At 41.6% G+C, this 17,513-nt stretch overlaps 1 protein-coding gene across 1 annotated transcript; it reads right to left on the bottom strand.

Annotated features, from left to right (window-relative positions):
• Positions 1-1,783: 1,783 nt before the first annotated feature.
• hpse (heparanase) lies at positions 1,784-16,318 on the bottom strand. The gene is made up of 12 exons (XM_041810211.1): positions 16,039-16,318; positions 13,284-13,411; positions 12,720-12,848; positions 11,387-11,560; positions 9,586-9,757; positions 8,879-8,926; positions 7,270-7,363; positions 7,076-7,182; positions 4,742-4,856; positions 4,364-4,488; positions 4,120-4,266; positions 1,784-2,157 (listed from the first exon to the last, which is right to left on the bottom strand). The coding sequence occupies exons 1-12, from the start codon at positions 16,272-16,274 to the stop codon at positions 1,998-2,000; spliced, it is 1,635 nt and encodes a 544-aa protein (XP_041666145.1). The 5' UTR covers positions 16,275-16,318; the 3' UTR covers positions 1,784-1,997.
• Between the last annotated feature and the right edge of the window lie 1,195 nt (positions 16,319-17,513).

Genomic DNA, 17,513 nt, shown 5'->3' with positions numbered 1-17,513 from the left:
TAAATCTAGATGTATTATAGTAATCATTAAATAACCAGTCAGTGTAATTTTCTAATTAGAGCATGTTTATGGACTCCTTATTTTATTATCAGGCTGATACACGGCAGGTATAACTATGTCTTAATTTAAAAAATGTAAAAAATTCTGTTTGAATAAGTCCCGTTTTTGTTTTAAACAGCCTGTCACAGGCCGACTGTTTTAAATACCTCCAGTAAAACCCAGGGGCCTCACACTTTTTCAGGGTTGTAGATTTAATGTGGATAAATGACTGAATATGCAGTTTCAAAGTCACAGATATGAAGAAAGTATTTGGCCTGTAAGAGTTCTCTGTTTCTATCAGAGACCATAAACCAGAGTCCAGGTGAGGTTAGAACAGGTGAGAAATAAAAGTCCTTTTACTGTAAATAAAAGAGTGTCTCTATGTGAGGATAAAGTCCAGACGCTGTCTGACTGCTCAGTAAATCATCAACGGTTTACGTCTGCAGAAATGTTGAGTTTTATTCATATATCCAGATGATGGAAGTTCTTAACAGCTTCAAAATATGACCATGAAATAATGAACCTTAATGAGAGCTGAGCTCTGATAGGTGCACTAGAGACGCTCTGATCAGCTGACCTCTTATACCACTGTTTTCATCATCACTCCTTTCTGTTACACTCCTACATGCCAGCACTCATGACTGACCGTGAAAAAGACCAGTGTCCAGTAGGGGACGCCAAAACCCCCCCACAGGTCCTTTTCTTTCTTTCTTTCTTACTGTCTGTCTTTCTTTTTTCTTTCTTTATTTCTTTGTTTGTTTCTTTCTCTCTCTCTTTCTTTCTTTCTTTGTCTTTCTTTCTTGTTCTCTTTTTTCTTTCTTCATTTCTTTTTCTTTTTTCTTCCTTTCTTTCTTTTTCTTTCATTTCTTTTTCTTTTTTTTTTCTTTTTCTTTCTTTTTTCTTCCTTTCTTTTTCTGTCTTTCTTTGTTTTCTTTCTTTTTCTTTCATTTCTTTTTCTTTCTTTCTTTCTTTTTCTTTCTTTCTTCCGTCCATCCTTTCTTTCTTTTTATTTCTTCATTACTTTCTTTTTCTTTCTTTCTTTTTTTTGTTTTTCTTTCTTTCTTTCTTTCTTTTTCTAGCCTTGCCTTTGAAGACGATGTCATACTTCAAAGTTTTTAAAACATTCTAGCCTTGCCTTTGAAAATGTCATGCTTTAAAGTTTCTGAAACATTCTAGCCTTGCCTTTGAAAACGATGTCATACTTTAAAGTTTCTGAAACATTCTAGCCTTGCCTTTGAAGATGACATCATCCTTTAAAGTAACTTTACTTAGCTGGTGTTTGCCAACAGGGCTGGTATCAGCTGATACAATATACTGACAAAAGTATTCGGCCACCTGACTATTCCACCAGCAGGGACAGTAAAGGCTTCTATTCAGATCCATGTTCCTTAATCTGGAGTTAACCCCCCTTTTGCAGCTCTAACAGCCTCCACACTTCTCTTCTTCTTTCCTCAACAGTCAGAGTGGTTCTGCGAGAATGTGTGTCCATTCAGTCTGTAGAGCATCTATGAGGTCAGGCTCTGATGTTGGACCAGTTGGCCTGGCTCACAATCTCTGTTCCAGTTCATCCCAAAGGTGCTGGATGGGGTTTAGGTCAGGGTTGTGGACCATGTCTTTGTAGTCCTTAAAACTCCTTAAAATGTAAATTTATACAGGATGCTTTGAGAAAAATCGTCACAAGCTGAAAACCGCTGAGTTAAGGATTTAGTGGTTTTTTAGGACAGAGACGTTTAGACCACAACAGTTTTAATACAACAAGAAATAAAATTTATTAACACAGAAAACAAGTTTTGTATAAATAAAAATCTCAGAGAAATCAGCACCAGTCGTCCCACAGTCTCAGTGTTTGTCTCTTTAGTCCAGGTTGTTTTATTCCGATGAGCAGCGTTGGCCTGCTGCTTTAGAGGAGATACCAGTAAACATTTACCCGTCACTCTGAGGAGTCCATGGGTCAGAGGTCAGAAACAGGCTGCAGCTCCAACATCAATGAAGACGAAGAACGCCAGTGAGTACGCAGGAAGCTGCAGATGTTCAGACGGAGGAAGACGAGCTCCTTTAAAATCAGGAAGAGTTTTATCATCCACCATTTTAAGAACGTCTCCATTTAGAGTCACAGACCTGCAGGAAAAAAATAAATCTGGTTACTCAGGAGTGATTCCAGGACGCTGCTCTGATGTTTCTGTGGCAGTCATCATAGTTTCATTAATGCACATACTTTCCCTTTCCCAAATACTTCCTACCTCAGTCTTTTTTATTGACTAGAATAACTTTATCCTTTCATTTCCTCCTTTAACATTCCTATTTTATGGTTTGTGCAATATCCAACTTTTTAAACAAGAAAAAAGCAGGAGAGAATCTGAATCCTGAGGTCAACAGTGTCTCTCTTCTGTAGAATGAAGGTTAATGAGACTCTTCATAGATCACAGAGAAAACATAAATACCTGTCGCTTTTCTATTAATGAAGATAAAAATTAGATCTGACTTTTTATCTGAATTCTTCTATTTTCTTATATTTTACCAAGAAAACCAAACAAAGGTAACACTCTCTGGGTCACAACTTTGACAAAAGTTGCCAACTATCCCCTACTGTTCAGCAAAAATGGATGGAAAAGACACCAAAAACCCATTCACCAGCATTCTGTCCTCAGCTGTTGATGATGTCATCTTTTCAGAGACAAACACCCGCACACTGTCCAACTTGCAAAGGCGAACCTTCTCGATGAAGGTCTAGTACTAAAATGTTGAAAATAAATACTCCTTTTCTTTGTTGGACAGTGTGTGAGTGTTTGTCTTTGAAATGTTTGCTGGATACCTCGCCCTTCAACGCACCTGTCCTGAGAAATACATGCGCAAAGTAACCTTTCCATGATGATGTCATCTTTAAAATGTTTCTACGGCATTCAATCGTTACCTTTGAAGATGATGTCAGCCCATGAAGTTTGTTAAACATCCTAGCCTTGCCTTTGAGGATGATGTCATCCCATTAAGTTTGTAAAACATTCAAACCTTGCCTTTGAAGATGATGTCAGCCCATGAAGTTTGTGAAACATCCTAGCCTTGCCTTTGAAGATGATGTCATCCCATAAAGTTTGTAAAACATTCCAACCTTGCCTTTGAGGATGATGTCATCCCATAAAGTTTGTAAAACATCCTAGCCTTGCCTTTGAAAGATTTCACAGGTCACAGCTGTTACATACAACTCTCTCTCTCTCTCTCTCTCTCTCTCTCTCTCTCTCTCTATATATATATATATATATATATATACACACACGCACACACACACACCCACACCCACACCACCCACACTGTCTGGCCAAAAAATACCAGCCTCCTATTAGATAATTACTGCATGGGCGATTATCTTTCAGCTGGCAACAAGTTATTTAACCCCAGCTGATGCAATGAGTAACTTCTCATTTCTTAAACAATGGATTTTTTCTTCCCTAATGGCACGGGCATATTCCAGGATGACAATGCCAGGATTCATCGGGCTCAAATTGTGAAAGAGTGGTTCAGGGAGCATGAAACATCATTTTCACACATGGATTGGCCACCACAGAGTCCAGACCTTAACCCCATTGAGAATCTTTGGGACGTGCTGGAGAAGGCTTAGTGCAGTGGTCAGACTCTCCCATCATCAATATTAAAATTAATGTAACACTGGATGGAAATAAATCTTGTGACATTGCAGAAGCTTATCGAAACAACGCCACAGCGAATGTGCCATGCGTGCTGTAATCAAAGCTAAAGGCGGTCCAACCAAATATTTGAGTGTGTGACCTTTTTTTGGTGGCGACTTTTTTTTTGGCCAGGCAGTGTATTTATATATATACAACCTCTGTAGAATGTTTTCATGTAGGTCAAGATGTTTCTAAGACCCTGGCGTGTTGGAAATGATTCCAGCCTTAAACATGGGTACAGAGATCTCCTCCTGACTAGACCTGAGCATCTATCTCTCTGTGAAACGTGCTGGATTTCTGCACTCAGACTGAATGTGAGTGATGTAACGTGACTTTTCCCATGACTGCAGAGTGAGTATTTCAGGCTAACGTGGTGATAAATGAGTGTATTGAGGAACACCTGGAGTAGAGCCCCCGCTCTCCTGGCTGCTCCGACTCAAGAACAAACGCCTCCACTGTGCTGGACAAGAGACGAGCAGGAACTGAGATCCTGACGGCTTTCTTACTCAGATTCATGGAGATCAGTGTGACGGCTCCTCGTCTGTATCTGCAGAGGAAACACCAGACGGGTTAATGCATGTTAACAAGGACCGGGATGACGGGCTGAACCTGTGGTTATCAAAGGAGAAATAAAGGAGGAATACCTCTTTTTATGAGCACAGTGAAGGTACAGCCTCACGCGTTTATGTCTGGAAAAGTTAGAAAACCCTTCAACTTTTAAAACCTCCAGTCCAACCAGGCTCTTATAGAGGACAGACAGCCAGTAATCCTGGAAGAAGAGACAGCATTGATTTAAAGACCACATAATACAGGATTTAACAGAGGAGATGCTTTATCAGCTGTTTTATGGCCTCTAGGGGGCAGCAGAATAACCAGTAAACACAACACCAGACCCAATATGACCAAAAATGTGCCTCATCTGAAATCCAGCTCATAAAATGTTACACAATCCTCCACACAGAGCCCTAAAGTGGATGGAAATATCAAGTTATAGCCAGAGTGGGAGAAATTTGTTGTCTTACAGGAAGTGGATCCAGGTTTTCGTCCACCAGGTGATAACTTCCTGAACCCACAAACACCTGTCTCATCACCACATCCAGACCCAACTTGGCTGCGAGGCCGAGTTTATCCAACCACCTGCAGACAGCGACCAATCACATCAATGAAAAATGAAATAATAGAAACAGCATTAAAGAGTGAGTGTATAGTATTAGAAACATTACATTTCTCATTTATTACTCTTCAAGTATTTAAAAAATATGTTAATGACACTAAAATGTTTGTTGGCCAAATGTAAAACCACAGTTTCTTAAATTAAAGTCACATAAACAGGTCTTAGAGACATAGAATGGTCTCAGCCTGAACCGCCAACGTTTGGGGGCAGAGCTAGAGTCAGAGAGTCTTCTTCAAACAAGGGCAAGGATGGAATGTGTTTGAAACTTAAAAGATGGCAACTTCTTCAAAGGCAAGGATGGAATGTTTTTACACACATGGAGAATGACCTCATCTTCGAAGGCAATAATAGACTGATTCATAGACCAGATAGGATGATATCACCTTGAAGGCAAGGGTAGAATATTTAAAAATTTAAAAGGATGACATCATCTTCAAAGTCAAGGATGGAATGATTGATGACTCATCTTCAAGATCAAGGATGGAATGATAGATGACATCATCTTCAAAGTCAAGGATGGAATGGTTGATGGCACTGTCTTCAAAGTCAAGGTTGAATGATTGATGACATCTTCAAGTGTCAATGATGAATGCTTGATGGCATTATCTTCAAAGGCCGAGGACAGAATGACTGATGACATCATCTTCAAAGTCAAGGATGGAATAACTGATGACATGATCTTCAAAGTCAAGGACAGAATGATTGATGACATCATCTTCAAAGTCAAGGATGGAATGATTGATGACATCATATTCAAAAACTAGGATAGAATTATTGATGACATGATCTTCAAAGTCAAGGTTGAATGCTTGATGGCATTATCTTCAAAGGCAGAGGACAGAATGATTGATGACATTGTCTATAAAGTCAAGGATTGAATGATTGATGACATCATCTTCAAAGTCAAGGATGGAATGATTGATGACATCATCTTAAAGTCAATGATAAATGCTAGATGGCATTATCGTCAAAGGTAGAGGACAGAATGATTGATGACATTGTCTTCAAAGTCAAGGATTGAATGATTGATGACATCATCTTCAAAGTCAAGGATTGAATGATTGATGACATCATCTTCAAAGTCAAGGATGGAATGATTGATGACATTATCTTCAAAGTCAAGGATGGAATAATTGATGACATGATCTTCAAAGTCAAGGATGGAATGATTGATGACATCATCTTCAAAGTCAAGGATTGAATGATTGATGACATCATCTTCAAAGTCAAGGATGGAATGATTGATGACATTATCTTCAAAGTCAAGGATGGAATAATTGATGACATCATCTTCAAAGTCAAGGATTGAATGATTGATGACATCATCTTCAAAGTCAAGGATGGAATGGTTGATGACATTATCTTTAAAGTCAAGGATGGAATAATTGATGACATGATCTTCAAAGTCAAGGATGGAATAATTGATGACATGATCTTCAAAGTCAAGGATGGAATGGTTGATGACATCATCTTAAACTCAATGATGAATGCTTGATGGCATTATCTTCAAAGGCAGAGGACAGAATGACTGATGACATTGTCTTCAAAGTCAAGGATGGAATGTTCATTTAGCTGGAGATGTTCGGTAGGGTTCTTGTTTATCTATATTTTGGATTGCAGGCAGCTTTTGGAAAAGTAACACACTCTGCAGCGTTGTTCTATTGTGTTGAAGAAAAATACTCTAAGAGTCACTTCTTTTCGTTTCCAGGTTATAAAGCCTACACGTGAGTTGAGTTTAAATTTTGCAGCTGGGTGCAGGTTTGTCATGAGACTGGGGCTGATGGGTAATCACTAAACTCAATCAGCAGCACGCTAACTCCCAAGTAACCACGACTCTCCTGTTAGACAATTAGAGGAGAATGAGAGCTTGGTGTTCATGCAATAACTGTCCTCTGTTCAGTTTGACTCTGAACCTCGAGTTTCATTCCACATGTATCCATTATCCTCATGAAAACTCAAATATAGTGTGTTATGTTCAGGCTTTAAGATTACTTTTGCTTTTTGTTTTGAGAGGACAGCTAAAGAGACAGGAAACATGGGGAGGGTGGGGACTGGGAATCAATCCCATTACTGGTGCACAAAGACCCCATCCTGAACAGGGACCTGACTTTGACCCTCTAGGACTGAGCTCTGTACCGGACTTGTGTCAGTCTCTAACTGGCTTTGGCGCGTTTAAACTCACATGAATCCTGCAACGAACGTGTCCGACAGTCCGAGCGCTCCTCCCCCAAAGGCCGAGCTCGTCTCTCCGAGCCACACCGGCTTCTCTGGAGAAAACCGCCGTACTGTCTGAACCAGGAGAAGATACGCTGATCAAAAACCAAACTAAACACTAACTCTTGGTTTTATTCATCCACTTTTAAACAGCATGTTTACCTCCAGGACCTCACTAGTCTTTATGGTCAAAGAGTCCAGAACCTCTGGATCCAGGAAGTCCTCCAGAGACGTGTCTCTGCCGTTCACGTAATAACTGAGAAACAAGAGAGCAAGAGAGGGAACAAATAAATCTTAATCTGGTTCAGTAATCAGATTCATAAATCGTGACAAAGCAGCTTCAAACATCAAAATTAAATGTTCGAACATTTTTGGTGCTACAGCTTTGCTTCCCCAAGCACTTCCTGTTTGAGCGCTCATAGAAATCTCTGGGTTTATCAGGGGCCATTCTCTGGGTTTATCAGGGGCCAGTCTCTGGGTTTATCAGGGGCCATTCTCTGGGTTTATCAGGGGCCATTCTCTGGGTTTATCAGGGGCCATTCTCTGGGTTTATCAGGGGCCATTCTCTGGGTTTATCAGGGGCCATTCTCTGGGTTTATCAGGGGCCATTCTCTGGGTTTATCAGGGGCCATTCTCTGGGTTTATCAGGGGCCAGTCTCTGGGTTTATCAGGGGCCATTCTCTGGGTTTATCAGGGGCCATTCTCTGGGTTTATCAGGGGCCATTCTCTGGGTTTATCAGGGGCCAGTCTCTGGGTTTATCAGGGGCCAGTCTCTGGGTTTATCAGGGGCCATTCTCTGGTTTATCAGGGGCCATTCTCTGGGTTTATCAGGGGCCGTTCTCTGGGTTTATCAGGGGCCATTCTCTGGGTTTATCAGGGGCCGTTCTCTGGGTTTATCAGGGGCCATTCTCTGGGTTTATCAGGGGCCATTCTCTGGGTTTATCAGGGGCCATTCTCTGGGTTTATCAGGGGCCAGTCTCTGGGTTTATCAGGGGCCATTCTCTGGGTTTATCAGGGGCCATTCTCTGGGTTTATCAGGGGCCATTCTCTGGGTTTATCAGGGGCCACTCTCTGGGTTTATCAGGGGCCATTCTCTGGTTTATCAGGGGCCATTCTCTGGGTTTATCAGGGGCCAATCTCTGGGTTTATCAGGGTCTATTCTCTGGGTTTATCAGGGTCCACTCTCTGGGTTTATCAGGGGCCAGTCTCTGGGTTAATCAGGGGCCAGTCTCTGGGTTTATCAGGGTCCATTCTCTGGGTTTATCAGGGTCTATTCTCTGGGTTTATCAGGGGCCAGTCTCTGGGTTTATCAGGGTCCACTCTCTGGGTTTATCAGGGTCCATTCTCTGGGTTTATCAGGGTCTATTCTCTGGGTTTATCAGGGGCCAGTCTCTGGGTTTATCAGGGTCCATTCTCTGGGTTTATCAGGGGCCACTCTCTGGGTTTATCAGGGTCCATTCTCTGGGTTTATCAGGGGCTAGTCTCTGGGTTTATCAGGGGCCATTCTCTGGGTTTATCAGGGTCCATTCTCTGGGTTTATCAGGGGCTAGTCTCTGGGTTTATCAGGGGCCAGTCTCTGGGTTTATCAGGGTCCATTCTCTGGGTTTATCAGGGGCCATTCTCTGGGTTTATCAGGGTCCATTCTCTGGGTTTATCAGGGGCTAGTCTCTGGGTTTATCAGGGGCCATTCTCTGGGTTTATCAGGGGCCAGTCTCTGGGTTTTTAACCGCCACATTTCATGTCTCATTGGTGTGATGTTTGTTAAACTCACTGGTGCCAGGTCACGGCGTCCACCGCCTCAGCTCCACTCTGCAGAAACCTGCAGCAACAAAACACAAACATAAACATACACACACACACACACACACACAGAAGGGAAAGAAGAAGCAGTGTGAGAAATCTACTGGGACTTTCTGTGTGAAGAACCATCAGCTGATTGAGACACTTCTGAGGATGATTCAATCAGCGCTCACATGAGAGTCTGTAACCCAGAGCCGGTCTTGTCAGGCGGAGGGTTAGTCCACTTTGGATGTGAGGATGTGCAGTTCCTCTAGTGAGAACCTAAAATAAGACTCAGAGGAACTGCAGCGCTTGGTTTCCTGGTCTTGTTTCTGTCTATCACACAGACTGGGACACTGTGGCTGCACGGTGGTAGAGTGGTTAATGTTGGGACGCCCCCTCATGGTTAGAACCCCCTTAGATAGAGGCGTTCTTTTTCATGTTCTCCACATGCATGGTTCTCTCTGGGTTCTCCAGCTTCCTCCCACAGACTAAAAACATGCTCTTTATGTTAATTGGTGGCTCTAAATTGCCCGTAGACGTGAGTGAGAGCATGGCAGTCCACATAGGTCAGTGATTATCCCTCTTTTATTGATTTTCCTATTTTTGCTTCTATGTATTTATATCACACCTTCTTTGTTTCTAGTTTCCCTTTAGTTTAAAGTTTAACGGTCTCTGGTTCTTCTCGTCACGTCTCACCCCTGCAGTATGTCCGCCCTGTGGTCCCTCGGCTGACCCACATCTGGCCCGTACAGCCTGGCGTGGCGGTAAAGTTGGGACTGTGACATCATCTCTCTGAGATGGGTGAAGTCCTGACCCAGCTGCTCGCCGTCCACTCGAATCCTCGCCTTCTTCTCATAGCTGTTCGGCTCTGAGGACAAAAACAGGAAGACTCAAAAACAAGGCTGCCAAAAGGCGGGGCAAACGGGAGAGCTGTCTGGGGTTGGCCAGAATGATCAGGAAAATCCTGGTCCATTATAAAGTTAATCTGTGAAAACTAGATTTCATATTTACCCTGAACAATCTCCACTGTTATCAAATAAAAATAGTAATCATATTAATGCTATAGTATGCTATAGCCTTTTAAAAGATGTAACCCCCTTTTACTAAAATAGAACGACTATTTCACTGGTGTTATAAACAATGTGGATGGTCACACTGAAATAAACCATTAGGAAAGTAATGTTAGACTTCATAGCTAAGCCAAGAGATGCAAAAACGCCAGGTGAAAAGATTTTAAAAAGAGTGATAAAGGGGGAATATTGGTGAAAGCAGTTAAAATCCTCCTCTGGGAATCTATGAAGTATTAGCTGATCGTATGTCACAAACATTCTAAAAAGTGGTTAAAAAAGGCAAGTAAGGGCTGAACAACAGCAAAAAGCAGTTTAAAAGTGGCAATATGGGTTATGAAATGCAAAAAAAGGTGGAATAATGGGGCGCGCCATGTACGCAGGCGACCCGGGTTCGGATCCGGCCCGTGGCACTATTTCCTGCATGTCTCTCCCGGCTCTCTTCCCTGTTCCTGACTCTATCCACTGTCCTATCAAATAAAGGCAAAAAGGCCAAAAATAAATATTAAAAAAAAAAAGAAAAGGTGGAATAATGATGAACACATGTTAAAAAGTGGAAAAAATGGGTTGAGTTGGTTGAAGGAAGCAAAATGGTATGAAGTGGAAAAATATGGCAAAATAGGAAGAAACAATGAAGAAAAGGGGGTAAAAAGTGACAGCGACCAAGTCTCTGGGTTTATCAGGGGCCATTCTCTGGTTAATCAGGGGCCAGTGTCTGGGTTTATCAGGGGCCATTCTCTGGTTTATCAGGGGCCAGTGTCTGGGTTTATCAGGGGCCATTCTCTGGTTTATCAGGGGCCAGTGTCTGGGTTTATCAGGGGCCATTCTCTGGGTTTATCAGGGGCCATTCTCTGGGTTTATCAGGGGCCCGTTCTCTGCTGTCTCACTTCCTGAGTCTGTCTGGACTGAAAAATACAGTTCTCTGAAAAAAGCGTCTAAAGGGAAGTACATGAGTTATGACTTCCTGTGAGTGCGGTGAGGTGATTAACGGAAAACTTAGAAGTGAGACTTCAGCTTCAGTTAGAGATCTGAATCTCTGAATGCTCAACAGAAAGACAAACTCTGATACCAGAGATTTGTCCGATGTAAACTCATTATTCTAGAATTAAAGTAGAAGTCTGATGAGAGTACATAGTTTCTGTTATTTACAACCCAGAGAGACTGAAAAAGTATAGAAGCTACAGCTCTGAACTTCCTTAAACATGTTCTTAAAGGTCACACCAGGTCAAACATAAAGGGTCAAAGGTAAAGCTCTCTAAAGTCCTGGAGGGGCCTCTGGAGGTCCACAGAGATGTGATCCATCCTTAATAAAGCAATGATAGACCTAAAAGCTCACTATTATCTAAATAAAGGAAACCAGAGATTCCAACCTAACATAAAGGTGTCTGTAGTCTGCAGTAGTCTACTCTGCTGTTATCCCGCTAACGTACCGTTGCCCAGCTCCCAGTCCATCCTGTACTGTCTGGACTCACAGTACTGGAGCAGCTGGTGAGCGTTGCTGCCGTTCCACGTGTTGTCGGCCGTTCTGAGGAGAGCGTTCAGCCCGAATACCAGATCCATGCCAGAGCAGTTGGAGAAGGAGTGCAGCATGTCTACGGTGTTCTCTGGAACAGACCAGATCAGAAACTCAGAGGAGAAGCTGGTTCATACCACGCTAATTCAACACAGTATAAAGACAGAGAATGACTTCTGTTTGTTCTGCTGTAGAAAAGTAGAGCCAGATCTGTTTATGAGACTGAGATCAATGAATGGATAGAGATAGAGAACTGTGTATCGTCTGCATATAAGGATATATCATTTTACCTTTATGTGGCACAATAGAAGCTTTTGATAAAAACAGCTGTCTTAGTACTGATCCATGTGGAACTCCTTTAATGGTCGGGTAGAGAGAGAGTGCAAAAGTGAAATAATATATCTATGACGTTAAAACAGTTTCTTTTAAAGGCTAAGACCTCTCAGCTTCATGATCCACCTCCTCTATGAACAGCTACAGTTCTCTTTGCCTACTACTTTAGTTTCAGCTGTTTTAACATTTTTGAGGACTAGAGTTCACCAGAAGGACTGTGGGAGACTCCATGGTCAAGAGGAAGAAAGTTCTCTGGTCTGATGAGACCAGGATGGAGCTTTGAGACCATCAGACAAGACGCCAAACACTGACATCACCACAAACACACCATCCCCACTGTGGAGCACGCTGGTGGCAGCATCATACTGTGGGGATGCTTCTCAGCAGCATCATACTGGAGGATGCTTCTCAGCAGCATCATACTGTGGGGATGCTTCTCAGCAGCATCATGCTGTGGGGATGCTTCTCAGCAGCATCGTACTGTGGGGATGCTTCTCAGCAGCATCATGCTGTGGGGATGCTTCTCAGCAGCATCATGCTGTGGGAATGCTTCCCAGCAGCATCATGCTGTGGGGATGCTTCTCAGCAGCATCATACTGTGGGGATGCTTCTCAGCAGCATCATGCTGTGGGGACTTCTCAGCAGCATCATACTGTGGGGATCCTTCCCAGCAGCATCATACTGTGGGGATGCTTCTCAGCAGCATCGTACTGTGGGGATGCTTCCCAGCAGCATCATGCTGTGGGGATGCTTCTCAGCAGCCGGCCCTGGAAGGCTTGTAAAGGTAGAGGGTAAAATGAACTTGGCAGGATCTAAACTATATTAACGATAACTGATTTCTAAAATCAATAAAGGTGAGTAGTTTAAAGGCTTCATTCAGCTGAGGATAGGAGGATGTTTTATTGAAGCAGGCGTACCAGTGAACTTGACTCTCCTGTATTTCCTCCTCAGGTCTTCCTTCATCAGAAGAATCTGTTGTTGGGTCCACTCTTTCTTCAGATGCTCCTCCAGCCATGGAGGCAACTCCAGTTTATCACAGGATAGAGCTAAGAAAGCAAGCACGGATCTGTTATTATATTATTAACATTTTTGGGACATTTACTCTGAGTTTTAGGTGTTTTCACTCAAAGATGCGGGGATGAAAACAGTCCAGCAGGGTTAAAACTGGATTTAACAGCAAACCAATGAAGATAAAGCTGTAACTAAGAAACTTTTAGGTCTGAGAAACAGAAACCATCTCAGGTATTTAAAACCTTTATCTAAACAGCCTGAGGACTATTACACTGACAGAATAATCTCCTATAGTCCTCTGCTGATGGACGCCTCTTTGTTTCCTCAGATATTCTGCTGAGTCGGGACAGTCTGAGCTCTAGTCCTGGTTTCTACCAAAACAACGAGTCTGAACGAGTCTCAGCTGACAGCCTGACTCACCTGAGTGGGAGAAAAACTCGTTCTCAGGACAAAAACACACGTGGCGTTACCTGGAGCTCCACCTGAGCCGCGCCGATGATCCATCTGAGGAGTGAACACCATGAAGTCCTGCTGCGTGCCCCCAAACCGCAGAAAAGACGGGGTCAACGCTCGGGCCAAGGTCCTGATCTTTGGAGAGCTGAGAACAAACTTTATTTAAATACGAGGAGAAACAAGATTACTGAGATTTAAAACACAAAACTTTATTTAAATATGAGGGATGGTGATTACTGGGAGTTCTAGACTCAGTGCAGCACGTTTCTGACATAGCCGCATGTTTTTACACTTTCATGGAGTCACCTCCGCTTAAAAGATTTAGAAATCTTTAAAATTCAGCTCAAAAAGAGAAAAGGAACATGTAGACAAAGACAGCTGTTATAATCAATCACCTCACTGATTGGTCTGTTTACTGATAAAAAGCTGATTTACAGGTCAATATTTCTGCTGCAGCTCTTCTCTGGTAAATTTTTCATTGCTGCATTAGATTGAACTTTTTCTGTCAATGCTCAGACATAAATGTCTGATTTTAAGAGAGCTGAAACTTTCTGCAGTAAAATGACTGGAAAAACTGAGCCGTGGAGCTTTAGTTGTGCAATCATAAAATTTAAAGCACATCCCAATGAAACCAAATAATAAAATGTACTTCATTTATACAGACTGTTACAACACCCCAAAGTGCTCTAGAAAAAATCTAATAGCACTAAAAACACACAGCACAAAAAATCCAAAAAATAATAATAAAAACGTTTAAAAAATGAAAATAAAAATAAATAAATAATAAAATTAAATTAAAATTAAATAAATAATCAAATAAAAATGATAAAACTAAAATAAATACATAAAGAATATAAAAATAAAATTCAATTACAACATAAAATAAAAACACACATACTGTCTGTGAATTTAGCAGAAGTGATTCTTCAAAATGAACTCTCTGGTGTCACTTCAGTTCTCTGACACAGACGTCACTAAAGTCAAAAACAACCACTTCCATATTTATCCTCTCTTTTGTGCCAACTTTTTAGTTTTATTTTCGTTCTGTTACTGAATGAAAATGTAATTCACATTTAGGCTGTTCATGACAAAAACCTAAATAAAACACCACAGAAAATTATTTTTACAGAGTTTTGGGGTCTTCCAGTCCATTTCAGTCCCGATCGAAACGTTAAATTATTCCTTTATTATCAGGAAAAGTCCGTTTATTAGACCAAAAATCACTTTTGTGGGTTTTTCCTACTTGAGCACTTTCATCCAAAGTTTTTCATCCAGCTTCACTGATCGGTCTAAACTTCATCCAGACTCTGAATGACTCCACAGAGATTATCAGAGATTATCAGAGATTATCCGTCTAATCTGTGACGTCTGCTTTTGCAGCTCATGCAGGTGCATCAGGATAGAATTAAGATCAACTTTAATCACCTTCAAACTCTCAGTGAGCCCACGAGGAACAAAAATGTCAGTTTAAAAACAGAGAACATCCTGTCCTCCACAGCCTCCAGTCCTGATCGTCATCAGCCTTCATTCACATTCATCCAGGGCAGGGGTTCTCAACCTTGGGGTCCAGACCCCCTTATGGGTCGAGACACTGAGAGGAGGTCACCAGATGCTCAAGGAAAAAAAACAAACAAACTAAGAATGTGTTTTAAATTTTACCAGATGTTAAACCTTTCTCATCACTTTTTAAAACCAATTTTAGCACATTTTTGCCACTTAAACCCATTTTTGTCCATTTTTAACCCTTTCCACCACTTGGTTCTGCCCGTTGTTGCCTCTGTTGTCCCTTTATTGTCTCTATCAAACACTTTTACAGCCCTTTTTGCCCATTTTACCACATTTAACCCATGTTAGCCAGTTTCGATCAATTTTCCACCTAATTTCCACCATTTTTTTGCACTTTACAGCCGCTTTTTAATCCCCTTTAACCAGTTTTTGTACCTGTTTTTGCTACTTTAACTTATTTTTGGTTATTTTTTGCCCCTTTTAACACATTTATGTGCTTTAAAAATCCAATTTCACCACCTTTTCCATCATTTTTTTGCCATTATAACCAATTTTAATGTTTTAATTGTGCTTTTAACAGAAGTTATTTTCATTTAAAGAAGGCTATTTATTACACAAATGAATAAATAAAGATGTGTTCCTTTGAGGAGAGTGGTTATCATTCAGGTCAAATATAAAGTATGGCGTTCACAGATCCACAGTGGACCCTGGTTCTGCTGAGCTCCCCGGTCTCTGGCCCCTTTATTTTGGGGCTGAAAAGGTTGAGAACCAGTCTCAGCTCCTTCTTCTTCTATGGTTTTACTCTGTTTCTCAGATTTATTGGCTGGTTTTTTTTGCCTCTAATAAAAAGAGAGGAGGAGAACCAGGACAGAGGTCTACAGAGATGAACAGGATGTTCTTTCTACAGGACTTTATAAAACCTGCTCTGATCTAACTCTGAGTCTGTAGTTTCACAGGATCCTGGTCTTATTCAGCATAAATGAGGCTTTGATTCCTCTGATAAAGGATCCGGTCTCTGTTGGTGGAGATTATCTGGATGATAATCTCGCGGTTAATTTAGCGCGTTAAAGGGAAAACCCGCAGATTTTTATGAGATTACACAGATCGTTACTGCCAGTAGATTAAACTGGGACCGTAGTGAGGATTTAAAGTAAAGTTAGACCTCGGATCAGCGCTCCTCTAAGACGGACTGAATCCAGATTTAAAGACAGAGTTAAGACCTAGACCCCCCTGTGATCGTGTAAAACGGTTCAGAGGTCCCCTCACCCCAGCAGGAACATGAACTTCTCCTCTGAAGCCAGGCTGGCATCGATGGTCACGGACAGAAAGCGCGGATCCACCCGGCGAAGCACCGAGGACACATCCAGGACCAGGTCCAGGTCCGAGGAGTTCTGGTGCCGGTCCGGCTCCGGGACATGGGAGGAGTTGGTCCTGTCCCGGGTTTGGACTCCTTCAGCTCGGTGAGACAACAGAAGGAGCAGGAGGAGGACCGGAGACTTCATGACTGAAGAGCAACATGAGAGAGGAGCAGCACACTTCCTGCTTTAGCGAGACCTGGGACCAGGGGCGGCCTGGGGGAGGGGGGCCAATCAGGGCTCAGGGAGACCATGGGTCTGACCAATCCACAGCCTTTCAGCCCATTCATACAAAATATTACGTCATGTTTACTATGGCGTTCCAGGGGTGGGATTGTCATCAGTTTATAAGGCTGGAATGTCTGATTGAGCTTGGATGACGTCATCTTTAAAGGCAGGGATGGAAAGTTTATGGACTTTAAAGAACATCTTCAGAGGCAAGGATGGAATGTTTTATAGACTTTACAGGATGACATCATCTTTAAAGGCAGGGATGGAATGTTTATGGACTTTAGAGAACATCTTCAGAGGCAAGGATGGAATGTTTTGTAGACTTTACAGGATGACATCATCTTTAAAGGCAGGGATGGAATGTTTATGGACTTTAGAGAACATCTTCAGAGGCAAGGATGGAATGTTTTGTAGACTTTACAGGATGACATCATCTTTAAAGGCAGGGATGGAATGTTTTGTAGACTTTACAGGATGACATCATCTTTAAAGGCAAGGATGGAATGTTTTATAGACTTAACAGGATGACATCATCTTTAAAGGCAAGGATGGAATATTTAATAGACTTTACAGGATGACATCATCTTTAAAGGCAGGGATAGAATGTTTATGGACTTTAGAGATCATCTTCAGAGGCAAGGATGGAATGTTTTATAGACTTTACAGGATGACATCATCTTTAAAGGCAAGGATGGAATGTTTAATAGTCTTGAAAAGATGACATCATCTGCTTCAAGTCTGGAATGTTTTATCAATCTCAAAAGATGACATCATCTTTAAAGGGAAGTATGGAATCTTCAAAGGCAAGTATGGAATGTTTTAGAGACTCTACATAATGACCTCATCTTCAAGGGCAAATATGATTATTTTTAATAAACTTTAAAGGATTACATCATCTATGACAAGTCTGGAATGTTTTATCAAACTGAAAGGATGACATCTTCAAAGTCATGTCTGAATTGTTTAATCAATCCTAAAAGACGAAATCATCTTAGAAGGCAAGTATGGAATGTTTTATAGTCTTGAAAGGATGACATCATCTATGTCAAGTCTTGAAGGTTTTATCAATATTAAAGGATGACATCTTCAAAGGCAAGTATGGAATGTTTTAGAGACTCTACATAATGACCTCATCTTCAAAGGCAAATATGATTA

Source organism: Cheilinus undulatus, linkage group 17, assembly GCF_018320785.1.
Source record: "Cheilinus undulatus linkage group 17, ASM1832078v1, whole genome shotgun sequence".
NCBI lineage: Eukaryota > Metazoa > Chordata > Actinopteri > Labriformes > Labridae > Cheilinus > Cheilinus undulatus.
This window is presented reverse-complemented; position numbering and strand designations above follow the sequence as displayed.

Excerpts from the sequence above, each read along its gene's own strand:
- hpse (XM_041810211.1), bottom strand. The coding sequence starts at position 16,274 with ATGAAGTCTCCGGTCCTCCTCCTGCTCCTTCTGTTGTCTCACCGAGCT. Across the intron at positions 4,267-4,363 it reads CACTGTGCTCATAAAAAGAG|ATACAGACGAGGAGCCGTCA; the intron begins GTATTCCTCCTT and ends TTTCCTCTGCAG. Across the intron at positions 2,158-4,119 it reads GAGCGGGGGCTCTACTCCAG|GTCTGTGACTCTAAATGGAG; the intron begins GTGTTCCTCAAT and ends TTTTTCCTGCAG.